Here is a 26,676-nt window from a genome sequence, read left to right as displayed (position 1 = left end):
ACTGAGATTAGAATATAACATTAGAAGCTCAGTAAAATTCATCTTCAGAAAAGGTGAAATTTAAGATAATGATAACTGTGTCTGAACTGTGGATTAAAATAAAGAAGAAACCTCACTAATGCAGAGGATGAAACTTGGAAAAATAAAATTTTGGTCTATCACAAAATACATGCCCATTTATATATTACATAGGGATTCTCCATCCTACTTCATTTTAAAATTAACCCTTCACTGTTTTTTCATTTTAAAATGGATTTTAATAAACTATAAAGTATTTCTGCATTACTTTTTCAGTGACTTAAAACTAAGCTGTATATTATTTCTAAATCAAATTTTTTAAAAGTTTTACAGAAAGATTTTTTTGCTGTGTATTTTATATCAGATTTCAAGAAAACAAATCTTACATGTAAATATATCTTAAGTCAGAGTTCCCCAAATGCTCTTTAAAATTGTGTAAATGCAGGTAAGCTTTTAAAATTTAAAAGCTCTTTTAAAATTTAAAATGCTCTTTAAAATCGTGTAAATGCAGTCCTAGGCTAGCTTCTATTAGAGCATACAGCTCCATGAGTCAGTATTGTACTAGGAAACTGCAAGCAACTACATACATGCCTGTAGGTTTTATCCAGCACAGCTGATCAAAATATATGTCAGAGGGGCGTTTTACAGCTGATTTCATTATAATGTCTGGTGACTACCATCAGTAATAGAGACCATAGGAGAGAATCCGTCTTTCTTCCCCTGAATTATCAATTATCAGTTGTTATGAAGCTTAGTGGCCGCAAGTCTGTGGCTCAGATTTTATGATGTATCCCTGACTTTAAATCCCACAGCGAGGACTATAGACCGATGTGTTCGTTGAAGTCACACTAAAGCAAGTCAAGTGCAGCGCCAATGACAAAATGCGGACGCTCCAACCGCAAATCATACCATAAAGGAAAACAAGGACATTGGGAAATGTGTTCAAATGATACTTATCTGCCTAATGCGCAAAAACTTAAACCTTCGCCCTTTTCTGTTTTAGGTTGTGCCACTGTCCGGTTTACTGTCGCGTATTTTGGGAGATAACATAATGGAAAAATTGGAAGGTGTGATTAGTCTTGGAAATAATAGTTTTGATATATGTAAATATTTAACCACTTCCAGGCCACATAAAAGGAAGATGCTTAGGTGGGCCCCTGCCTCCGAGCTGGCCAACCACCTTGAAGGAGAAAAGAACAAATGATGCCATAACTTTCAGGTTTGGGAAAATCTACTTTCGCTCTTATAAAAAGATGAAGGTGTCGCTGCGGCGACAAGGCCCACGGCAAGAACGCGGGCAGCTTGGTGCTCGGCTCCTTAAGGATCTGCAAGGCTGCCAGGAGCACTGAGCTTCCACTTGCACCTAAATCACAGCTTTCGCTACTCTCCTCTTTGGGGTGACGGTGGAAAGGGAACGATCATCAGTAAAGAGGCATTCTCTCTCCTTGCACTGTGTCCCAGCTCAGGATTCTTGCAAGTTTCATCCTCCTTACTCCCTGCAGCTTCCTGGCCCAGGGCTCGCCTTCTCTTCCCTACCTGGGTCACAGTGGGTTGGGCACCTGGGCTCGCCTCGCCCCAGCCTTGCCTCCCACCACCCTTATGACCCGCCGCGAGCGCAGCCTCTCCAGCGCTGGCCTCGGCCGGCGAACGTGTCCCTGGATTTGAGACAGCCGGGACCACAGAAGCCCGGGGACACCAGAAAAGAAGCTCCCGGGATGCAAGCATCTCCTGTAATGTGCTCGCGCGTTATAGGCACAAACCCGAGCTCTAACTTCACTCCCTCTAATCGCGAGGAAAATAAAGGGAGCGTCGCAATGCTCTCTCGTGCCTAGCTACGCATGGTTAATTTTCCGGCTCTCGGGCCAGCTAAGACGCGGGATTTGCACCGCAGCTTCTCAGCTCCCAGAGCCGGAGCCGGGCGCTACTTGCGGCTTCTCGGATTTCTCCCCTAAGTGCGAAGGAAATAACCCCTTTTGCTCTGCGCCTGCGAGGCCGGCGGATCTGAGGGCCGGGCCCCGCTGGGGAGGACTCGGCGGGCCGGGGGCTGGCCGGGGGCTCCCCGGCGGCGCTTGCAGCGGCGGCTCGTCTGCGAGGGTTAACAGAAGTCCCCGCGGCCGGGAGGGTGCTGAGGCTTCCTCTCGCCGGCCCGGGAACGTGGATACCGCGCCCGCAGGATGTTCGCCGGCTGGGCCGGGCAGTCAAGAAACATGAGAAGGCCTCGGTATTCCTGTTCCCGGGCCGCGCGCGCCCGTCTGGGTAAATAAAGCCGAGACGACGGCGGTGGCTGCGGTGAGCGCGCTGGAGCCCGCGCCGAGAACATGCGGCGGGGATGGGAGTGCGCCTAGCCTCGACGCGGGAGAGCCAGCCGCCCTGCCGCCGGCCGCCGGCCCCACTGCCACAGGTACAGCCCTCGGGTCTCGGCGTCCCTGCTCCGGGCCTCGGGATGCAAGACTTGGCTCTGGCTCCCGAGCGGCTGGTTCCCTCTGCCCCCGGCGCTCTCCCCGCCCTTCCCCCACCTCCCTCCAAGCTCCAGTGGGCACGCGCCCCGGTGGTGTCCGAGGCTGGCCCGAGGGTCTGCGAGGAGCCTGGGAGCCCACCTGGCCGCTCTTCCTTGGCTTTAAAATTGTTCACGGGCGTTGGGCGGGGCAGTTCCGCAGGGAGGGAGCTCCCCAAGCGATAGTTTGGAGCGAGACAGGGTAAGGATAAGTGGGAAATACAGGAGCAGAGAAGAAGCGCTGGGGACTGCGCCTGGGCCCCGGATGAGGGCCAGGAACCGAGCTTCACACGCACCCCCCCCCCTTCCGGTCAGGACTCCGCTCCCGGACCTTTGCAGCCCTCTCCCACCTCGCCTGCGGCATGCCTGCCGACCCAGATGGCGCCGGGTGTCTGTGGTTGCGGTCTCTGTGTGGGCTTGGGACAACCGGGAAGGCACCTTTCAGCGGAGTCGCTAAGAAAAACTCGCCGTTGAATATGGGAGGACCGGACTGGGGTGGGGAAACACTGTGGGACTGAAAAAGGGTGTGTTTTACAAATAATGCAGCATGAACGCAAAGCACTAAGCGCACTGATTTAAAAAAAAAAAGAAAAGAAGAAGAACCACCAAGGCTAGTCCTGACCTTAGAACAGGGGCTTCAAGCACGGAAATTTGCTTTGACACTTTTCGCCGAGGCTGTGTGCACACTCCAGACACGTACCTGTCTGCGTGGGAGGACTCAGCCTTACGGCACACGGGGCAGCCAGCAGAAGTCTGACTTCACCTCCCCACGAATACTGACGGTACCTGTCGCTTAATCGCTATGGTCACGGCCCCAAATGTCGCGCGTGGGCGCTGCTGCGGTGGCTGGAGGGCGGGGCAGGGGGCGTTGGCAAGTGTGGGCGCTCTTCGAGGCAGATCTGTACGTGTTAGTGTGGCAGCCTGCGCCGGGGCGGGGCGGGGTGAGGGGGCGCTGGCAGCAGTGCGGAGGCGGCGGGGAAGAAACTGGAGCTACCCGGAGGCGCAAGGCGGGGTGATGGGGGCGGTAACTCGACTGCTCCGCGGCGGTGCGGACTTGAACCTGAGGCCCACGCTCTGCGGCCTGAGGCTCCCGGCCGCCGCGACCCGGGAGGTGAGCTGAAAAGCTTTGTAAAAGGATGGCAGCCGCAGGCTCGGTGGTGCGCGGACCGTGATGCCTCCTTCCGCTACTAACACCTATGCAACCTCAAGTGGTTCCCCGACACCCCAGAAAGGGGCGGGTGAGAAAGGGCTCCGAGCTAAGGCTCCTACCCGCGTTTTGGAAGAGGACAGCACTAACAGTGGGCCCCGGGAGGCCCGGGACTCCGGCTCCTTTGACCTGCCCGGACCCAACGCATCCTGGAGCGGGCTGGGGGATGGTAGAAGACTGCCGGGGAGGGAGACAATGTGGTACATTTGTCCCTGACGCCACCTAACTTTCTAGCTTCGGAGTCAGCTAACTTTCCCTGCCCTCACCCCTACCCCCAGGGACCTTAACCGGACTTAGAACGCACGGGGTTTCAGCCAAACCATCCAGAATCTAGAAAACATGAAAATCCCAGGAATCCCCGTGTGGCCTGGGACTCATTAACGGGACTTGCAGATGCAGTTGTTCATATTGCCCCCAAATTTCCCTTCCTTCCAACCCCTCCTTAAAACCCGAGTGGGAGCTCGGAGATGCTTAGACTTCCGTTGTAACTGAAGAACAACCCCCCCCCCCCACGCCCTCCGCGCCTATCCCGCTCCGCTAACCCGAGTGCAGTACTTCCAGATTTGAACCAAGAAAAGAACTCGTTTAGGAATTACTTTCCTTTGCCCACGCAGGGAAATTATTCTTGGTTGAGGTTCCTTGGGAACTGGATCGCCAGGGCAAGGAGGAGGGTAGGGACCTGTCCCGGGAGCGTGCGGGGACCGGGGGGGGGGGGTTGATCAGGTGGGGAGAGGCAAGGGTTCCAGTGTCCAGGTGCGTTGGTGTCGCAGCTCCCCTCGGCTCCCCAGCCCAGAGCCTTGGCCAAGGCTCGAGTAACGTAATGCATCATTTTCTCCCAGAACCCGAGCCCTGCGGAGCTCCCGGCGGCCAGGCCTCGAGGCGCTGCGGCCGCGCGGCGAGCCCCAGCCAGCCGGCACCATGAACACCATCGTCTTCAACAAGCTCAGCGGCGCCGTGCTTTTTGAGGACCGCGGCGCTCCGGAACGGGAACGGGGCAGCCGGCCCTACGGTGGCGTCCTGGACAGTACCCACGCCCGCCCTGAGGTGGGCATTCCGGACGGCCCGCCCCTCAAAGACAACCTCGGCCTGAGACACCGCAGAACAGGGTACGCTCACCTTCCCGGGTCCCCTGCCCGCCTGCAGCCCGGAGGGGTGGGAGCGGTGCGGCGCAGGCGTGCGAGCGACACCCCGGGCCCGTGGGTTAGGGGCCCAGAGTTCCCGGGAGGGCAGGTCTCCGCCCCTGGTCTCGAGCATTGTCCTTTTAAGGCATTAGTTTCTCAAAATATAGGGGAATCGGTTCATCGGGACAGCTCCAAAGAGGCTTGCTGGAAACTGAGCACCCCTGGAACGGCCCCTCAGTCCCCTGAGAGTTGGACCTCAGGACAGGGGGCTACCTGCCCCTCCCCGGAGCACGGGTGCAGACGCGCGGCCGAAAGGACTGAGCGGGATGCCTAGGAACGGGGCAGGGCAAGCAGTCGGGGCTTCCCAGGTCAGGCCAGCCCCGTGGGCTTCCCCTCTTATGTCACGACAGGGCCTCGCCATGGCCTCGAACCTCCCGCGCCAAGGTGTTGGCAAGGTCGGCTCTTCGCAGGGCGCCCAGGACGCGCGCGCGGCTCGGCTGGGCCCGCTGCGAGCCCGAAGGGGGAGGCCGCGGGTCTCCCGGGCCGGCTTTCGGTTTAGCCGGGTGAGGGGCTGCTGGGGAGCAAGAACGCGCGGGTGGGCCAGCAGCTCCGGCTGCAGAGGCGTCGCGGCGGCTCCCTGAGCGCCCCGCGGGGGGAGGGGCGGCCGTCCTTGGCCGTCTCCACCTGAGCGATTGCATCAGCTGCTTGTTCTGCGGCGTTGTTGGTTAGTAAAATAGAGATTAGGTTTCGTCAAAATGTTACTACCAGTCCTTTCGGATGGAGTTGCATTTCAAAGTGTTTAAAGAGGCAAAAGTCCTGGAGACTGCGGCGCAGGCGCGCGAGCCTCCCGGAGTGGCGGGGCGCGCGGGCGGCCGCGCGGCGACACCTCCCGGAGCCGCCCGGGAGCGCAGCGCGTAGCGTCCGGCTCCAGGCTACTTGGACCCCTTTCCCCTTTGAGGGTGCTTTTCCTCACCGACGGAGTTTTCCACACTTTAAAAACTCTCCTTCGGTCGGGAAAAGGCCCCTAGAGTGGGGTTTTCCTTTTAAGGTTCTGCGTCCTTACTCCGCAAACACTTGCTTGGAAAGTTCCCCCTTTTCCAGAGGATCAAAGGAAAAAGCTCCAAGAACCAGGGCGGCGGGACGGCCATCATCCCTTGCTTTATGCCCGCCGTCCGGTGGGCGACCTTTTCTGGGACCACGGGCGACGGGAAGCCCCAAGAGACACGCACGAGTTCCCTAAAAGAACGTTCGAGCGCTGGCGGCTGCCTGACCCTGCCCAGGAGGCCAGAGCCGCTCAAAGGCGCGGGTGCGGGCGGGCGTGGAGAGGGCGACAGCCCTGCTGCGCCGAACTATGTAGCTCGAATCACACTTCCCCTCAGATCACCTCACCGTCGTCACTTAAACCTCTAACCCCTGGCTACTGCCACATGACCCCCTGCGACAACCAGGCCTTTTCAAAAAGGGATGCCCAGGGAAGGACATTCGCGCCCAGAACTCGTGTGGCCCGGGCGCCTGCCTCACCTCAGCCCCGAGGCGCGGGGCGGGCTAGTGCGTCCGAGCCGGAAGTCCTGCGCAGCCGGACGCGGGCGCGGCGGCCCTTCCCCGGGCGGGGGGAGCGGGGGCGCGGGGCTGCGGGCGCAGAGGTCCCCAGTCGCAGGGGGTCCCGGGGGCGGCGGCCCGGCCGCGCAGCTCACCGGGGTCTCCTCCTCTCCCGGTGTCCAGGGCCAGGCAGAACGGCGGGAAGGTGAGGCACAAGCGGCAGGCTCTGCAGGACATGGCGCGGCCTCTCAAGCAGTGGCTTTACAAGCACCGTGACAACCCGTACCCCACCAAGACCGAGAAGATCCTCCTGGCGCTCGGCTCGCAGATGACGCTGGTGCAGGTAACCGCGGCGGAGGGAGGGGCCGGCCCGCGCGCTGCGCGCACCGATCTGCGCCCGGCGCCTCCGGCTCGGCAGGGATGGGGCCCTGCGAGGCAGGTCCCTGTGCTGCGGCCGCTGCCTCGGAGGATGCTGAGGGGTTGTAGGAAGTTTCTGGGTTTCCTCTCAGTCTTCTTTATGGATTCGGGGCTCTCGGCTCAGGAGGGATTGCGTGGTGTTTTGTTACGGAGCCCAGGGACAGTCAGCTTCGAGTCATGAAAAGGTGTCTTGGGAGTCTGTATTGGTGGGTACAGATGGGACGCCCCGCGCTGATCCTCACGCAGCCTTGAGTGGGCATCAGAATCACCCCGAGGACGGGTTCGAACTCACACATCTGGGCCCCGCGCCCCAGTCCTGATTCGGTCGTAGGTTTGCGTGGGGTCAATAGTCTGCATTTCTAACAAGTTCTCCGGGATGGTCCTACAGCTGCTGGCCCTGGATGAAACTTCGAGAACCGTGCAGAAAGGCACTCTACATTGGGCACCCATGTGAAAGATCAAGTATGGGGCAACTTAAAAATTACATTTACTGAGAGAGTTAGGACATAGGGTGGAAGGACAAGAAGTGGGTTTTGATTTGATTTTTATGTTTAAGTAAGAGGCATCCTGAGCATTAGCTGGAATCCACACGATTTTGCTGCTGATACCTTTCTACTGGGTCAAAGAAGAGGCCCGGTTCAAGTGGTTAGTTTATTTTGTTAGGTGCAGAGACAGGGTACAAGTTGGTTTCCTTTACATCCGACTGGCTTTTTCCTTACGCAGTCTTATTTGGTATTCACAAAAACGTGGTGAGCCAGAGCAGCAGTGAGCATTTTATAGATGATGTGACCAAGGCACTGTGGCAGTCAAGTATTCGTAAGGGCTGTAGAGGTAGGCCTGGAAATAATGTAATTCCAGATCAAACGCTCTTTCCAACACACCACAGACTTCTTTAATAAATTTGGTGACATGAACTTTTATATGTGCAAACAAATTTATTCAGAAAGAGGAGGAGGAGCTAAATAAGCTGAGAAGTTTCATATATTATAGTAGCACAACATTATTACTTCGTTTGTGAAGTTTTGGTCATTCCATTAAATTTATAGCGAGGGAGGCCCCAAATAAAAGATAATATTTAACTACTAGATAAAATAAAACTTGCTTTCCAGAGTATTTAAGGTTGACATTTTAGGAATTGCTGGAAAGTTTGACAAAGCATGAACGTTGACTTGTATTTAAGCTTATTAAAACTATAATATGCATTTGTCTGCTTATATTCGGAATACAATTGTAGAGAAAAACATCTGTTTTGCTTCATGTTAACAGGCAATAGTATTAATAGTGATTTGCTGCAGCACTGGAGGGGAAAATTTATTTAGTGTTCTTGGCTTAATATCTGTTTAACATAAAACTATGAATTTTCAGTGATTTCAGTCAGAAAAACATGACTTGTGAAAATAAATGCATATGTTCATATTTAAGTTTAAAACAGGTATGCTATTTATTTTGAAAATACCCTAGTTTATAGAGCTATTTGAGTGTTTCACTGTGATGTCAGCAATAAAACATTAGATTAATTTTGGTATATCATACAGTTGCATACTTAATGCTTGCCATTCTTTCATACAGAAAGCAAACAAAAATGACATATTTAGAACATTTTTTAATTATGAAAGGTAACATCGTGATTAGCAGAGATACTTAAATTTGGGGGTGCAGTAGTTTTGTTGAGATGCAATACAAGTAGTTGTAATTTTAATAAAGAACCAAATTATTTCCTACCTACAATGATAGTTCAAATACAAATAACCATTCTTTCTGCATTAAGATCTTGGTAATACTATTACAATTTTCTAATTATATCTTATATTCTCATTGTATTTTCTTTCTCTTTCTCTAGTCCTCAGAAAATAAAAATGCACAGAATTATTTAATTTTTAATGGAGTAAAGATAATTATTTGTAATAATAAGATACCTGCTTAATGATTTCCAAATTTTTGTGGTAAATGAAGTTGGTTTCTGGACTGTTATAGTGATAAATGGGAAAAAAATCAAAATGTATAGGATAGCCAAGGAACTTTAAACATAGTAATCCAATTTGGCTCCGCTTACTTTCAGTTAGGCATAATAGGATATCGATGTAGGATATAAATATATATGTATATGTGTGTGCGTATATATGTATGCATATGTATCTATCTACAGCTGACCCTCAAACAACACAGGGTTAGAGGTGCCAACCCTCCCTGCAAGTCAAAAATCCACATAGAACTTTGACTTTCCCCAAAACTTAACTACTAATAGCCTGTTGTTGACTGGAAGCCTCACCTATAACATGGACAGTCAGTTAACACATATTTTGTTTATTATACGTATTATAAGCTATACTCTTACAATAACGTAAGCTACAGAAATGAAAATGTTATTAAGAAAATTATAAGGAAGAGAAATACATTTACAGTATTGGTGAAAAAAAATCCATGCGTAAGTGGTCCCATGCAGTTTAATCCTGTATTATTCAAGAGTCAGCTGCACTTATGTTGATATATATGGGAGAGTTTGTCAAAGTCAGACATACCTTAAACATCTAAGCAAATTCTGGCTCTATCGGAAGCCAAATGAGTTGTGTAAATACTTTACACTTCTGGAGGAAAAAATAGAAAGCTAGGAGCTGAATAAAACTTTTGATCCCTGCAAATTAGACCCCTATTTAATGAGTCAAGTTCTCCCAGTGAATAAATTTCTCCTGTGGAGTCAGGCTTCTTGAGAAGTGTGATCATGTCTTTTTCATCTTCATACCTCCATATCCCAGCACCGTGCTTTCCATAAACTGTTTGTACATGTCTGCAAAGTGAACAGGTTCTGATTGGGGAATACCATTATAATCACCATGCAGCTTTCCAAAACACCATCCTGAAAACTAGAGAATGTGTTGAAATCTGACTAAGATATTCTGGTTTTAAAATCCATTCCATTGAATACGCAGAGGGGAGCTTATTATCCTTAATGCTATATGATGGTTCTATAGCACAGCATGAATATAACTCATTTTATTACCTTCACTATAGCTAGAAATGTGACATATTTTTATGTCTGTGGACGAATATGGAGTGTTGCCCTCATTTCTGCTTCTAAAGTCCTATTTCCTATTTATTGCAGTACCTCCTATCTTTCTTGTAACTGATGTTAATAAGCAGTTATCATAACTTTATTCCTTAACTATGAGAGTATCTTGTATTTTAAGAATTTCTTTAACACTTAACGTTTTCCTTTTGGCCGTGTGTCGAACTGTTAAACTTTTCATAAAATGTACTTTTGCCTTGTTTTGTTACTCTTAAATTGATAAGGAAAGACATAAAACCTGATCTGCAATCTCCATTAAACCTAGAAGGAAGGAACTGAAATTTTACTGGAGGGAATATTTTTAGGACCACAAAAGGTAATTTTTCTAATAAATAGAAGTTCTAAGGACATTAATCCACACCTACATTTTATTTATCCCTGAGAAATGGAGCAGAAAGAGTTATTTATTATTAATTTCCTAATGAGATATAAACATTTTCCTAAAATTAACAGGTAATGACATGCGTGTGTGTACTTTAACCAACCAAAATATTCCACTGTGCTTAATTTCTAGGGCTGATCATTGCTTAAACATTATAAAAAATAGACTCTGGTATTATCAAAATGTGAACAGCTTTATTGTGGAATAACATAGGGTGGTATGCAATTGAGGTTTTGTATTATTGTAGGATATAGAGAACTTATTGCAGAATAATTGCCTTGGAAGAAGTTTTTCAGAGAAGGGCAGATGGGTGTTATATCTGGTCCAGTGATCCCCATTGTTCACATGTATATATTTTTAACATATTTATATTTTTTCTGGATTAAAAGAGTGAAATGTCTCCTTAGGGTGATTTTTTTCATGATCACAACGAAGAGCACGATGAGTGTGGAGTTTGAGATTACATTTAATGATTGGATGTTAATGCTTCCTTTACTTGTAGAAGTTTCACATTCCTGTGATAATGTCCACGTGCCGCTGGTTAAAACTGCTAGTTTTAAGAGTTTACCCCCTCTATTAACATAGCTCTGTTTTTGCCGAATGAGTGCTTCTGCTGAGATAGGTATGTAGTTATCAACTGCAAGGATTATAGTAACCGTTAAATATTTTAACAAAATCTTAGATTGGTCTTTCTATGTTATTCCAAGTGTTATACTACATGGCGTAGAAATGAGATTCTGAATATTTCAGTTGAGTAACTCAGAATAAGTTTGTTAATTCTGTATGTTCAAAGGTGGACAGATGCCATCTTATCCCTTTGGGTTTACTATAATGATTGCTCTGTCAATACGGTGAATGTAAACACCTCGGCTAGAGCAGGGATGAAAATTACTTAGTTTTCTCTTCCAGCTTCTAGATATTTGCTTCTCCAAGTTTTCACTATAAAATATAGCGTTTCTTGAGCTCTGAGTTTGAGATCAAAATGCTGTTGCAGAACCTAACCATAGTAAGGAGACCTGTTTCATGTGAAGTAGAATTTAATGAGATTTGCATGACAACCTGAAGGAATCCATAGTAAGTTAAAGGTAGAAAATCTGAACTGGTATTTTTATCTTCTGTGAGACAGATGGAGTTTGCATTAGTTCATCAGGACAAAAAAAAAAAAAAAATTGCAAAACAGTATTTATGCAAATTTGTTAACCAACTCTTTGCTGTTTACATGACTTAATGCAAGCAGATATTAAACACCTTAGACTATATCCAGCCCTTAAATTGTACATAAAGTTTCTGGTGATAAAATACGGGCAGAGTAAATCTATTAGCAGGTTGTTTGCCAGTCAAACTTTTGAAATAAGGTCAGAGAAAGCCCATGTTAGATATCAGCAAACCTTTCTGGAAAATTTTCTAATTTGTAATTAATATACTGTGGTAAGAACTGAGTATATAAAACAAGAAAAAGGATATGACCCCTATATATGTAAAACTGTAATCCCACCATGACACTTAATGGTCCCCATTTTTGTAGTTAAAATTATGGTATGTTAATGTTTTTGGAAATTTGAAAGCTAAGCATTTTAATAAAATATAAGGGGCTCCATAAGAATTGAATTTTACACTGTACTATGTGATGGTTGTGCTAAAATTCATGGTTAGTTATGATTTAAGGATACTCTGAATTATATGATATTTAGTAAAGAAAGTAATAAATGTGTTTTGAAGTTGAATTCTAAAAATATAAGTGACATAGGCATAGGAGAAGTTGCACGTCAGGGGACATAAACACGCACGTTTTATTGTTCAAAAGCAGAAGGTAGGTTAGCACCAGCTATATAAGGGGAATAAATTAGTAATTTTGTAGGAGAGCATAGACTATATTCACAGATCTTAGTTTTTAGAGTTGGCAAGGTTATTAGGTAACACCTAATGCATTTTATAGATGAAGGGCTTGAAGTTCTGAAAAGTTGAGTGACTTCTCTAAATTCATGCATTTTTCTCAAATTTAGAACAGGAAACCAGATCTCTTTCTGTTATACCAGTTATAGGTAATAGGACACTAATGAGGATTTGAAGAAGTTAAGCAATTAAATCATAATGGTATATCAACACTTGAATTTGATGGTGGTAGTGGTTAAGATTCATTCAAGTGCATAGAATGGAAGATAAGGAAGTTCAGAAAAAAAATGTTCTAAAATTCCCAGTTACTACTATCCAGGATATGGGTGAGTACTTCAGCCATGACTTGGAGAATAGAGGGAGGTTTGAGGACTGGACCAGGCATTTCGTGCTTCCATACTAAATGTTCACCAGTGTCTCCCAGTTAATACATAGTTCTGTGCTAATCCTTTCCTGTGGGCAGGGACAAATTTTATCCTAACACTTAAAGATTTTTAGCATTGACCATCATGTCATGGCTAGAGCACACGAACTACTCAATGTATGTTTATTGAATGAATAGTCCCAGAGGTTGTCTGTCTATAGAGGCTGGAGAAGACTTAAAATTTGAACCCAGATTAAAATCGTAGTTATAATAGCACAACTTGATAGGAAGATGATATTGTTGAAGACTAAGTTTTCTGCAATGTCATGGTGAGTTACTACATCAATGCACATAAAATTAAGGGGACAGTTATTAAGGCACTAGGAGGTAATGAATACTGAAAATATATATATATGTATAATATATGATATATTTTCTGTGTATGTATATATACATTGTGTGTGTGTGTGTGTGTGTGTGTGTGTGTAAATTGGGGGAAACTACCATATTTTTAAAACCCATGGAGACAAAGAGGAAAAGAATTGTGGTTTTGTTTTCTTAAAAAGTAGGATTCATCATAGGTCCATTCAATAATTAGCAATGTGTAAAAACTGTATATTTACATTATCAACCTAAATGAAGAAAAAAAGAAACTTCCAGTGCAAGCATTGCTACATAAACCATTACAATAATGTGGAGTCATGTTCTAGAATAACTGGCAGAAAGATATAATTAATTCTCTTTCCATATTTCATTTCATTTCCATATTTCATTTCTTTTAAAAGCAAATTTTGGCCCCTCAGTTATTTACATATTTTTTTTTCCTGATGATAGCCTGATATTTTAAAGGAATTTTCAAGTACCATTTTAACTTCTGGAAATCCAGTAACATCTTTTAAAAACAATGAAGTAATTTCACCTTGTTGTGCAGTGTTTGTTTCTTTGCCTTCAGCTATTGGCTTTGGAAGCACTTGACCTTCAACTTAAAGTCAGGTGTTACAGGCATTTTTCTCCCTGTGCTTGTCTGATTGCTCTATGTCGGATTGTTCTGCTAGCTCCTCTTTTATAGTCCTGCCCCTTTGATGTCTGGAGGTTTCAAGGGTTTGGTCTTCAATCATCTCTCTTTCTACCTACTCCAAGCTGCCGCTGTCACCTCTGTGTGTTTGACCCACATCTGCTCTTCCTCTCCCTTAAGTCTCAGATAACAGTTTTATTTTCTTGCTGCACATCTCACCTGCATGCTTTTCTAGTACCTCAAATTAATCACTCCCCAAACCAAGCACATCATTTCACCCTTAAACAGTTCTACTTTCTTTCTCAAAATGGCACTATCCTTCTCTTGATTACACAGGGATGATTCAAGGTCATCTTTAACTTTTCCCTTTTCCTCACTCACCACGGTGTTTCTCAAATTTGACTTATATTTTTTCCCATATCTTCTTTATTGGGAACACACTTCCCTACCCATTATACTGGACACATTCCTTCAACGCTTCACTTAATTCTTCATGAAGTCTTGAAAGTAACCCTTTCTTCCTTTGGATTCCTGCATCATTTTATTTTAATGCCTCTTAAACCATTTATCACATTATTTTCTATATTAAAGTTATTTGTACCTTCTCCTTCCTCTCTTACTAGACTGAGCATTTGATGGCAAAAGCTGTTCTTTTTTTTTTTTTTATTCCCAGAATACAGTGTATGCTCAGTCTCTGTAGTGTGTGCACATGTTTGTTGAATGAATGAGTGAATGGAATGGCTGTCTAGTACTATTACATTCTGAGAATATTTAATGATCAGAGATACTGAGAGAGGCTTAGCTTCTTGTGGGAAAGTAATTATGTGATGGGTAATATTTTATGTTTTGTTAATTGAAAAATAAAACTTTTTTAGGTGTCAAATTGGTTTGCTAATGCACGACGTCGGCTTAAGAACACTGTTCGACAGCCAGATTTAAGCTGGGCTTTAAGAATAAAATTGTACAACAAGTATGTTCAAGGAAACGCTGAGCGGCTTAGTGTAAGCAGCGATGATTCATGTTCTGAAGGTTTGTTAATATTTTTATTTTGCTTTACCTCTGTTAATAAGAAGTTCAGCTCAATTGCTATTTTTAAGGTTGACTCCACAAAAACATCATGGTGCCATAATGGTTCTTTTTTACTGCATGAGGTAACTTCACTTTTACAATACTATAAATGACCAACAGAATTATGGCTATTTCCTCTTGTTTATAGATTTATCATGTGTCAGAATAACATTTTCTGTGAAATTCATTAAAAATAAAATACCATAGGGAGAGATTATATAGATTCCTGCTTCCTTGCCTAAAAATTAATCTTGGGTATCAAAGATAATTTTATATACTTTTAAATATTCCTTCTTTATGTATATATTTAATGATTAACTATAAGAGTTTGGTGGCTGGGGAAAAGTATATGTAAGTACTACCTACTGATATTTTTCTCCCTTAGATGGAGAAAATCCTCCAAGAAACCACATAAATGAAGGGGGCTATAATAATCCAGTTCACCATCCTGTGATTAAAAGTGAGAGCTCAGTCATAAAAGCTGGAGTGATCAGGCCAGAGTCACAGGCCAGTGAGGACTACGTATCACCCCCCAAATACAAGAGCAGCTTATTGAATCGTTACCTTAACGACTCTTTGAGACATGTCATGGCCACAAATGCTGCCATGATGGGAAAGACAAGGCAAAGAAACCATTCGGGATCTTTTAGTTCCAATGAATTCGAGGAAGAATTGGTGTCTCCCTCATCATCAGAAACCGAAGGCAACTTTGTCTACCGTACAGGTAAGTCTGTGCTTTTTGTAACACCTTATTTGAAATCCCAACAAGGGGTCTATTTCAGCAGGTATAAGGACATACTTTTTATTGCTTTTATATGAGATTATTCACAGATAGCCCATAAAATTTAATTTGAAAGCTTTTGTTTTTAATTACCAGATGTGCTTGTTAGTAGATGATGGTCTACTGGGGATTTTCACCCTTAAAAATAAAGATGAGAGTTTTCATCCTTAATACCCATCTTTAATCTCAATAATATACATTTTTGGAGGAGGAATGCCCTGAATTGTAGCCAGCCATGCAAACACTTTGTATTTCATCTTTTCTCTTAAATTCCTTGATTGCTAATAGCGGTGGAAAATGAACACAAATTAACCTGGGTGCCAAGGCTCTTGTGAAGGGAAAGTGTAGGTCTGGCTTAAATTGCTTTGGAAATTTTACTTTTATTCCTGGAAAGCATAAGTAGGGCTGATAAATAGCTTTGAATTTTTTACTTTTATTCCAAAAATAACTAATCGATTTCTGCCTGTCCAAAACCTTCTGATGGAATAGTAAGTTTGGTAAAAATTTCTATCTTCACTTCAGTTTTCAGAGAGTTTTGAGCAAGTTGCTTCAGAACAAAGGATATGTGTGACCTACATCTGGTGTAGATAGAGTCCAGGTCCTGAAAATGCCAACAAAGGAAATTTAGAAATGTTAGAGCTGGAAATAACTTCAGAAAGTATCTAGTCCAGCCATGTTATATCATAGATAAGAAAACCCAGACCGAGAACACATAGCTAGTTACTCTTCCTAGATAAATAGTGCAGCTTAGCTTGCATAAGGGGTAGGGGGACTATAACTACTACTAGCCTGCGATGACTACATGTACTGCCACCACTCATTCATGGAGTAGTTACAATATGCTGGCCCTTTGCTAAACACTACGCAAATGACATTATAGGTAGTCCTTGTAGGAAGCTTGATATGTGAACAGTAGAGCTTTATAAAAGAATTTAAATTTGGTCTGTTTAATACACATTCCAGATTATTTAATTAGAAATCTTACTTTTCTGTCCACAAATGGTTATAAGATATATTATCTGTGAGGTTTCAGAGAAAATCTAGTTTTAAAGACTTAACCTCATTTTCTGTTTGCATTTCCAGCTTCAATAATGAAAACAACTCCAAACGCTCTGAGATACAAAATTAGTCTTGTAAATAATAATTGGCCAAGGAAGAAGTAAAAATAAAAGACTATTTAGCTAATAACAAAATTTTAAAACTACACACTAGCATCTAGCTAATGTGACCAGAGCAGAACTTGGAGATAATTCAGAGCTTCATGAATTTTATTTACAGAGATATGTAAGGATAGGAAATCAAGTCATTTAAGTATAGAGAATTGGAAAAAGAATAAAAACAAAAAAGTTACTATGGAAAGCTGAAAAATAAAGAGTTGACTCTTTGAAAGCAATACTAAGAGAAACAAGCAAAAACTGGCCCAGATTAACATTGGTAGTGAAGAGGTACAGCAATCAATACAAGTCATTAAAAATAGTTTTTTAAATGGTACTGTACTATGTATAGTTGTTTGACAATATACTATATACAAATGTGTAGATGAAATGAATTGGTATTATTCCACACAAATTAAATTATAAAATTATAATGAGAAAAGTTGTAAACACCACTAATTCAGGAAAAGTCAAGGTTTTTTTTTTTTTAATAAAACATTTTACTTATTTGAGAGAGAGAGAGAGAGATCACAAGTAGGCAGAGAAAGGCAGAAAGAAAAGGGGGGAAGCAGGCCCCCCACTGAGCAGAGAGCCCGATGTGGGGCTCCATCCCAGGACCCTGAGGCCATGACCTGAGCCGAAGGCAGAGGCTTAACCCACTGAGCCACCCAGGCACCCCAAAAGTCAAGGTTTTTAGTAAACTCCATTCCCAAAACACATGATTTGATAGAGTCATTGGATTTTTTTCCAAACCTTGAAGAAATAATTAACTCTCATGCTTTATGCATTTTTCTGGAACATGTAAAAATATGGGAAGTATGTCAGGTTTTAAAAATGTAAATCTTATCCTAATCCAAAACCGGATTAGAATAGCATAAAAATCAACATTTTTATTTACGATACTGATGCTGACTTTGAAACAGCATGAGAAATATTGGTAACAGAAGGTTAAGTGAAAAACAATTTAAAAATAGAGACACTGAATGCAGTTATGACAGTACAAGTATGTATAGACAAAAACAAGATTTTTGGAAACAATGAAAATTAATTTTGAATAGATGGAATAATTGAAGGTCTATTATTTTTACAAATTTCTTATAAATTTCTTTATGCTGCACAGTAAAAACAAATTTGAAATTTACCCAATGTGATGAATCTCCTGAAAATTCATGCTCTTTTCAAAGGTGATAAAATAGAAAACCGAAGAGGGAATAGCATGCCTGGGTAGTTGATGCTTCTTGAAGTTAAGGATCTTGGCCATTTTTTTTTTATTAAAATATCCAATGGCCCATTCATGTGCCAAGTTCTATTTTTAAATAAAAACCTATTTTTTAGTTATGCAAGCAATGAGAAAGCAGCCTAGACACGTAAACTTCTGGTTTTGCATGCGTGTGTATAAACTTTAAAAAGAACAGAATAAATTTTTTTGGTTTTGTGGATAAAGAATTGAGAAAGACTGGTGGTCTGAAACTGGTCTGCTAAATCTCAGCCTGAAACAATAAAGGGCTGTCTTCTGGGGGAACCGAGCGACAACGTTGCTACAGTTTTAGCTGGGTTACCGCTCATGCATAAATAGTAGAACAGGGGATTTCAATAAATACTTTCTGAGCAACTGCTATGGTTTTCTCTGGCATACAGGCTTATGCTGAATTCCTTCAATTCCTTCTGTTTATATCTTTCTTTCTTCACCTAAATGGAAATCCTCTAAATCTGCTATTAAACACCACTCCCCTCCCCCACCCCAGTTTTATAGTAGTGCAAAGATTTCATCTTTTAAATTCTTTTTCAAGAATAGATCACCTTTAAACGTAATTTATTAGTTCATCTATGCTAAAAACCACTGTATCTGTTTTTCCACCTGTTTTTGCTATCTTATGATGCATTTCATTAATGATATGGAATCAAATACCAAATGAAAGAGTTGGTGTGAGGAAGGATAATGTATCTCTGAATTTCACTTCACTTGTTCTTGTTAAATTCTAGGAGGGCAAACCCTGCTAGATTATGAAGTCGTACTCCTAATTGAACCATAGAGGCAATAGAACTCTTTTCTATGTTAGTATGAATTAATCATATTAGCTTCCTCTCCACTTGATTGACAACATCAAAGTAAATACAAACATGTTTTTATTGATTTTATGTAAACATTAAATATTTCTCTGTAATCTGCAGTCTCCCCATCGTGCAGAAAGCAAAAAAAAAAAGCTCTCTTTTCAGGGGGCCTACTAGGCTTTCAATAAATATTGACTAAAGCATTTCTGACAACAGAAATTATAATATTAAAATTAATTTGAATTTTTAAGGTTACTGCTTCTAAATACAATTAAATAATACTCGAGAAAAGTTAGTCACTCAGTGTTGTCTGTTGAATTAAGCTATCTAAATTAAAATTACAGTCCTTTTCATTATGTTAGCTTAATGGTTGACAATTTTCAGATATTTGATGGAGCGAGTTCCTATTACAAACTGACCTCAAGTCCTGTAGTGTTGGGTGGGTCTGCTCTCTAAGGTACCAGGAGGAGGACTCTAGGTTTAATATCCACCTCTATTTCTGTTGAATCAGTACTGATATTCTCCAGATGGGACCATCTGTGAAGGAGCCATCTGCCACCTGGGCCACCTTATAGAGTTGAGTCCTCACTGGAGCCTTTCCTCACTTGCATTCAAGTTGATTTACCCTCAAAAGCCTATCAAATGTCCTTCTTTACCGAAGGAGAGAGGGGGGAGGTTCTAAGAAGTGTACTGACGAGGGGAAAATCGGCAAGTCTTGAAATAAAACGTGTGGACTTCCCCTCCTTCTTTTGCTTGGCTTGAGGAAGTCCCTGTTATGTTCTTTCTTTTTGCAGCTCACAAATAATCAGCTTATAAATGGCTAGTACATTCGAATGTTTATTCTCTGAGCCCCATTGCTCTGCTAGTATATAATTCATAAATTTAACCGGCTCCCAGAGGCTGAATGTTTAAACTTCATCTTGTTAAACTGTCTAAAATCCCTCTTAATTAGACACATCTGGTGGGGCAAAAGCATATAAGTGGATAGAACTCTTTTCTATGTTAGTGTGAATTAATTAGATTAGCTTCCCCTCCACTTGACTGAGGTGACTATCCCTGAAGAAATTGAGATTTTGAGAGAAGAAAGAAGTCACTTATTTGGTGCATGGAATTCTTTGGAACGTAGAGTCCATTTGGATGGCCTGCCGCCATTGGAGCAAAATGACAGAACTAGGGATTTTGGTTACTAAGGAAAGAGGAACTAGGAAGTAGAAAGTAAGTTTGGGAGGATGCCAGAGGCTAAATCCCATTTCCAAACATTTTTTCTTGGCTAACAATGCCCCTCAGGAGAAGAGAGATGTTCTTTTTTCTCTCTCTTCCTGCATACACATGTACTTTAGAATCTAAACTGGCATTATCAGTGGTAAAACCCAAGTATGCCCATGAGTTCCATAAAGCCCTGGATTAGCCTGGGATTTAACCTTAATTTACAGCATGACTTCTTGGGAGAAGTGCACTCTCTGTTCTAAGAGCTGACTTCACAGGTACATCTCTGGGATACAATCCGCTCATATAAGCGGTACCCTTTCATGCATTCACTCCACATACAGAAATGTCTAATAAGAGCCACTGTGCACAGGCCCTGTTCTAGGCTCACCAGAGCCCTGTGTTTTGTGTTAAGCTGCTCATCAAAGAAACCACAGTTAAATGAAGCAGAAGAAAGATTTAAAGGGCTGTCTTGGCAGAACTTTTTGACAGTGGATAATCACTACTAATTTATATGTTTCATCAGTTTTAGGTTTTGTGTTTGTGGGTAGCTTCAAGAAAGCCTCCTGGTAGTCAAGAGAAGACTTTGTCAGGGCACCTGGGTGGCTCAGTGGGTTAAGCCACTGCCTTCGGCTCAGGTCATGATCTCAGGGTCCTGGGATCGAGTCCCACATCGGGCTCTCTGCTCAGCAGGGAGCCTGTTTCCTCCTCTCTCTCTCTCTCTGCCTGCCTCTCTGTCTACTTGTGATCTCTCTCTGTCAAATAAATAAATAAAATCTTTAAAAAAAAAAAAAAAAAGAGAAGACTTTGTCAGGTGCCAGCTGTTAAAATAGTGTGTGTTTCTGTGTACGTGCTAGTTTCTGTACGGGATTTTGTTGACCAGTAAGTCTGTTTTGGATACTTTTATCTTCTTTTATTTCCTCTTTTGTGCCTGTCACTTCCTTGTTTTCAGTGAAAGAACTAAGCTTTGCCCTTTTGGATCATTCCAGACATCCTTTTCCTGGCATGCAAATGACTGCTGGTGTACTCCAACAGAGAATAATAAAACCCTCTATCAACCAGCCCAGTTAGTGACATTTAAAGGATACTTGAAAGGTTATCCAATTCCTTGTCTTGTATCCTTAGTACAATAATACCTCACCTATCAAATACCATCTGGGAATGAGGTATTCCACATAAGTGAGATTTCAGTACTGATTTTAGAAATAGAGAATTTTCTGCTCTCCTAAGCTTAGGATATTAAATGCAACATGTGGGGTGTGCTTCAATATCGTCTCTTCTCTAAACTACCTCCTCCTGTTGCTTTTTTTTTTTTTTTTATTTGACAGAGATCACAAGTAGGCAGAGAGACAGGCAGAGAGAGAGGGGGAAGCAGGCTCCCTGCTGAGCAGAGAGTCCAATGTGGGGCTCCATCCCAGGACCCTGGGATCATGACCTGAGCCGAAAGCAGATGCCTCAACCCACTGAGCCACCCAGGTGCCCCCTCCTGTTGCTTTTTATATGATATTCCACCCTTTCAAATCAGTAATTTTAGGATTAACCACAATCCCAAATCTGCCCCTCACACCTTTGAATAAAAAATGATGTCTTTCTGAGAGCATGTTGGAAGAGATTCTTTCCTAATTACTGCTTCCAAAGAAGCAATCTTACAGATGAGATCTATGGAAGTTCTGACTTTTGGATAGGCGTGGGGTTACTCTAGAATTATTAAAACTTCAGCATGATATTCTAAACACCATAGATTTTTAAATGTTTGTCAGTGGTGATGAAGACCAAACACGTTCATATGGACTATTTAAAAGTAGCTCGGTTGTTAACATTGAATTTCCCTTATGGATTCACTTGCGAAATTTAAGTGAAATTGCCTAAGTGTTCCATCTACTGTTAGAAACTGGGAGATTAATGGCAAACAAAAATAGAACAAAAAGAACAACTGTTGGTATGAGTGGTTTGCTGCCTCCTCCGGGGGTAGCTTTTCCTTCACTTTTCTTTGTTGTTTGGTATCATATGAGAGTCTGAAAAACGTGAATGTAAATCCTGAGACCTACAGCCCGGCTCACAGACAAATCGAAAGTATATGGCAGCTTGGTTTAGAAACTGTACAGATTTTTTAGGATTGTGTTTGGTCCTAATGTTTTCTGGCCTTTCACATTGTGTTTCTTCCACATGGTACCTAAGAATGATTAGAACACGAGTAGTCCTTGTGTGACGGTTAGACATGCTGTTTTTCTGAACTACAGCTACATTCTGTCCCTCTTTTGTGCTGCTGCTCACTGCCTTACTTGTATTAAAAGTTCTTTCAGCCCTGAAGTGGCGTTGTATTCATTTTATAGCCCCCTTAGCACTTAGTACAGTGTCTTTCCCATAACTGTTTCTTAAATGAGTTAGTGTTTTAATGATTTGGTCTGCTTGCCTTCCAAACCGTAAAAGACATTTTAATGTACACAGATATATGTTGGTCTGTGTCCGTGAACATGACAAGAGAAAGAAAATGATCTCAGATCGGTTTAAACGGCTTTAAAAAAAAGGCAATTGCAAAAAAGTTAAAGCCAGAGGAAAATATTAAACAAGATGTAGCTGAAAACTATGAGATGTTTAAGAGATTCAAAATAATAACTTAGAAAGTATAAAATGAAACTAACCGATTTTCAAGTAAGAAAAGCGACTTTCAGGAAAATGCAAGGATGGTACATGGAAAGTTTTTAAAAATCTGCCAAAGAATAAAAACTGTAGCAGATAGACAGATAAAAACAAGTATTTGTTTTCTCTATCTAGCACATAGCCTTGTGAGTAAGATCTGAGAAACACAGCACAGATTTAGATCCACTGATTTCAACTCTTCTACCACATCTCTCAGGACTGATAGGACAGCTTTGACTTTTTAAGAATGACTTTTTTTAGTCCTGTAACAGAATTGGAGAAAGTCTAGCAGAAATTTTACATTTTACATTTTCTTTCTCTTCCATATATTGGAGTAAAGATCCCATACATTTTTACATCTTTTCCTGTTAAAAACAAGTTTATCAACCTGAAATTTTGATTCTCTAGCTTGCCATTACTTTTTTCCTGGCATTCAGTCAGTTGTCATTGATTGTCTGAAACTGTCTGCATTTCAGCCTTGCTGGTGTGGTCAGTCACATCCTGGTACTGTTTCATAGAAGTGCTTGTTCATGTCACTATATTTAAGCCTGTGTCAGTATTTCCATTAAGAGACTTTTTTTTTCATTCCCTAGGGCTTCTAAATAAGTCATAAAAATTCAAGCCGAACTCAAAGCTGGCATAAAGGGGCCTTTTTTTCTTCTCTTATGTATAAGGAACATAAGTGCATAACTCCCACTAATTCTATATTTGGTTAGGTTTGTAAACTCTTTACACACTGAAGAGACCAAAAAAGATCCATTGACACCTCTCCAGTCTGGGACGAAAAAAGATGTCAAAAAGTTTTTACTGTCTGTGAAAATAACAAGACATTCTATTTAATGAATATGGAAGTGGTTTCTTTTCTTTCTTTCTTTTTTGGTTAGCTGCAGTGAGTTTTTCCCTTCTGCCTCCCTACGTTGTTTCTAAAATTAAACAGGTATTTTTTTTATGTCAAAATGTGTCTTGTTGATGTAACAAAATTTTTACTCAGAATAAATATGTGTTTTCTTCCAGACCAGAATTTGGGTACTTTTAAATTTTGGAAGCTTCTGTACTTGTTTTCCACCAGAAATTATACCATTTATAATTGTGAGTTTTGAGGAAGCAAAAACATTTAACAATTTTGTTCACTCACAAAAGAAATCGTTCTTTTGCAAAATCTGAGTTTTCTCTTAGTTTTCAGTTTAGGTGAAGGATGTCACGTTTAAGGTACAGCGGCATAATGTCCCTTTTTTCCTTTAACAACTTTGTCACCCAATTTCTCTCATTTTCATTGTACTAAAGAAGGAAATAGTCAAGGATTTTTATAAATCCAACAGTGAACTGTAAAGGATCCTCTAACAGGTTAGAAAATTGCTTTAGGCTGTATCCTAGGCATTGAAATTGTTAGGTTTTTTTGGATACGCGTTGTTTGGTTGCTTGGAGATATGATCCAGATCCTTGGCACAATAATTCTAATTGCTTTGGGCAATTTCAGGTACTCTTAATTGACTTTCACTCTAAAATGAAAGTGCATACTTAAACCATTACGTTGAACTTTTAAGAACTTAGGCTAGGTATGTGTGCATTTTAAAAATTCTCTGTATTTCAATGGCTGCAGTGGAAAGATCCTCACGTAGGTTTATGGACTGCAGGTTGTAACAGGCATCATTACCCTAGGGGTCATCCTTTGGTTACTAAGGAAAACATGAATCGTTTCCAGAAAATGTCTAAACGTTAATACTGCTGGTTTGTGTGTGTTTCTACATGTGTGTGTAGTCATAGTTCTAATAGAAATTGCGTGTAGTTAGGAAAATAAGGTGGCTTTTGAAACTGACCAGTGGTATCTTCCCTCTTCCTTGTGTGAACACTGGAGACATTGAGTCCTTTCCTGCTAGTGGTCAGAAAAAAACTTAAGGGGTGTCTGGGTGGCTCAGTCGTTAAAGGCCTGCCTTCAGCTCAGGTCATGATCCCAGGATCCTGGGATCGAGCCCCGCATCAGGCTCTCTGCTCCGTGGGAAGCCCGCTTCTCCCTCTTTCTGCCGCTTCCGCTGCTTGAGCTCTCTCTCTTGCTGTCTTGCCCTCTGCCAAATAAATAAATAAAATCTTTAAAAAAGAAACAGAAAAGGAAAAAAAAAAAAAAACCTTGAGTGATAATAACAACCCAAATGGAAAATCATTGGGGAAGATAGACTAGTCTCAGGTTTAAGCAGTGACATGGCTCATCCGCTTCCAACAATTTTAGGTCTTCCCAGTCTGAAAAGCAAGCCATGAATTCTTTTTCTCGGGCAAGTAGGACACCGTGGTACGAGATATGCTGAGGCCCTGCAGAGTCGAATTCACTTTCAGCATTTCCTCCAGCCAGGCACACCGCTAGATGTACCTAGAAAAAAAACAAAACTAAAGCTGTCTCACAGATCCGGCAGCCCCTACTGATGGCTCTGTGGCCAGGACACTCGCAAGCACATGTTGTGTCTGCCACTATCCGTGACCTGCACATGAGGTTACAAACAGTCTCTTGCCCACCCGCTTCTGTCCTTTAGAGTATCTTGGATACAGTGACCAAGGCGAACATCTTTGATAAAAAGAATGTGTTCCCTTTTTGGTGCCGTTATATACACACACACCACCCATCACATAAGACACAAAAGCAATTTTGCCTTTGATCATGTGTCATTAAATATATTAAGAGAACAGAAAAGTGTTAAATGGTGATTTTGAGAGGAATATTTTGGTAACATAAAATTAAAACAGAAAATAACACAAATGAAAATGAAACCTTCTCAAGTGTTGAAAGGTGGTCAGAGACAATCATTCATGAAGTGGGATTTCCAAGAAACAATTTGCTCTTGAAATTTTCACATAGTTGCTTGTGTATTTAAAACTTAGAACTGATAGTCCCTTCAACTGAGCCAGACTCAGGTTATGGTGGACAAAGCTCTCAGTACGGCAGTGACATTTCAAGTAAGAATGCCCTGTTCTGCCAAGACTGTCATTATGACACTAAAATGTACCCTTTTGCTAAGGGCCAGAATTCAGTCTCTCCCTCCAGTTTCTACACTGATTTAGACAACAGATGCATAAAAGGCAACGTGGTATTCAGGATCATTTGTCACATGGCTTCAGGGCCAGAGGATGGCTATCTGGCGAGAGGGAGAATTCCTTAAGTGTTACTGGGTCTTACATTTCTAAATGTAAAAAATCCCTGGCCAGAAGTTACTTGGTGCCAAGTGCCTTTGGTGTGATGTCTTCGCCGAGTTCAGTGAGATGGCTGCAATATTGTGGCTGCTTGAGAACCCACACAGCTTTTGCTAGTTTGCAGCTGAGCTGGAGTGCCATTGTTGTTTCGCATTTTCTTTTATCCTTGTCTTATCCACATTTTTTCTGTCTTGTTTTGTTGTTGTTGTTGTTTTTGTTCCCCTCCTCCTCCTCCTCTCTTTAATTCTTTCTGAGCTGCTAAGTCTATCCAGCTGGATCAGGAGTTTTTTCACAACCTTGTCAGAAGTGCAATTGGTCTTCTCTTAGTTTTTACTGGGTCTCCTGGGTTCCTTTATTTTAGACCTTTTCAGAAATATGGCACCAATTCAGTTTTACTCATAACCCATGGGGCCTCCGGTTTGTCTAACCTGTGTACTTTTTTCCTTCAGAAGGCTTTTTTATTTATATTTTTTTCTTAAAATGTGTTTTAAAAAGTATAAACATAAATCATCTGGAATAGTAATTTTCAACTATCTTGAAAGGTGTTTGAGGACTATTTCACGGTTACTATGATTGAAGCAGTAAAATTTAGTTTATGGTTACAATAACTTTCCTCTCATTAGGAAAATATAAAAAACCTCAACTTTATGATTTCATGACGTATTACCAACCCCCAAATACCGTCCCTAATCCCCACCCCCTGACATACACACTCAGCGAAATACTAATAGGAGGCTCAGAACAGAAAGATAAAGGCAAATGATCTATCTATATTCTATTTGACTTCATCCTGTATCTCAGGTGCTTTAACTAAAATGATGGTGTAAAGGCTAAGTAGGGACTCTGTGGAAGCAATATGAATTTCATCTTTATTTTGATTGTAGTTAAATTCCTACTGTTTCAAGTGTGGTTGGAAAATGACTTTGCTGTGTTCACATTTTCCCTGTAGTGAGCCTCCTTACCTGAACTGAAATTACCCCCTTGCAGATTAGACCACACGAAGTTATAAGGTGGGAAGAGCAGAAAGCATTGCCTTGAAACCAGAAGTACCATATTCAGCTGGAACTGCTAGCAGTTAGGTCTG

General features: G+C 42.3%; 1 protein-coding gene across 4 annotated transcripts in view; it reads left to right on the top strand.

Annotated features, from left to right (window-relative positions):
- The first annotated feature begins 1,655 nt into the window (after window positions 1-1,655).
- Window positions 1,656-26,676, top strand: part of MKX (mohawk homeobox) — a 70,907-nt gene continuing 45,886 nt past the window's right edge. Inside the window, exons 1-5 of one of the 4 annotated variants that reach the window (XM_032349724.1) lie at window positions 1,656-2,419; window positions 4,559-4,825; window positions 6,563-6,722; window positions 14,390-14,543; window positions 14,968-15,306. In XM_032349724.1, the coding sequence (XP_032205615.1) occupies window positions 4,638-4,825; window positions 6,563-6,722; window positions 14,390-14,543; window positions 14,968-15,306 (841 nt within the window). In that variant the 5' untranslated portion in view covers window positions 1,656-2,419; window positions 4,559-4,637. Of the gene's footprint in view, window positions 2,420-3,106; window positions 3,295-3,334; window positions 3,624-4,277; window positions 4,391-4,558; window positions 4,826-6,562; window positions 6,723-14,389; window positions 14,544-14,967; window positions 15,307-26,676 lie in introns of those variants that run through there. The other 3 variants (XM_032349728.1, XM_032349726.1, XM_032349727.1) reach the window with 3 other exon arrangements.

The sequence above is a fragment of the Mustela erminea genome, chromosome 6, assembly GCF_009829155.1.
Source record: "Mustela erminea isolate mMusErm1 chromosome 6, mMusErm1.Pri, whole genome shotgun sequence".
NCBI classification, from domain to species: Eukaryota; Metazoa; Chordata; class Mammalia; order Carnivora; family Mustelidae; genus Mustela; species Mustela erminea.
This window is presented reverse-complemented; position numbering and strand designations above follow the sequence as displayed.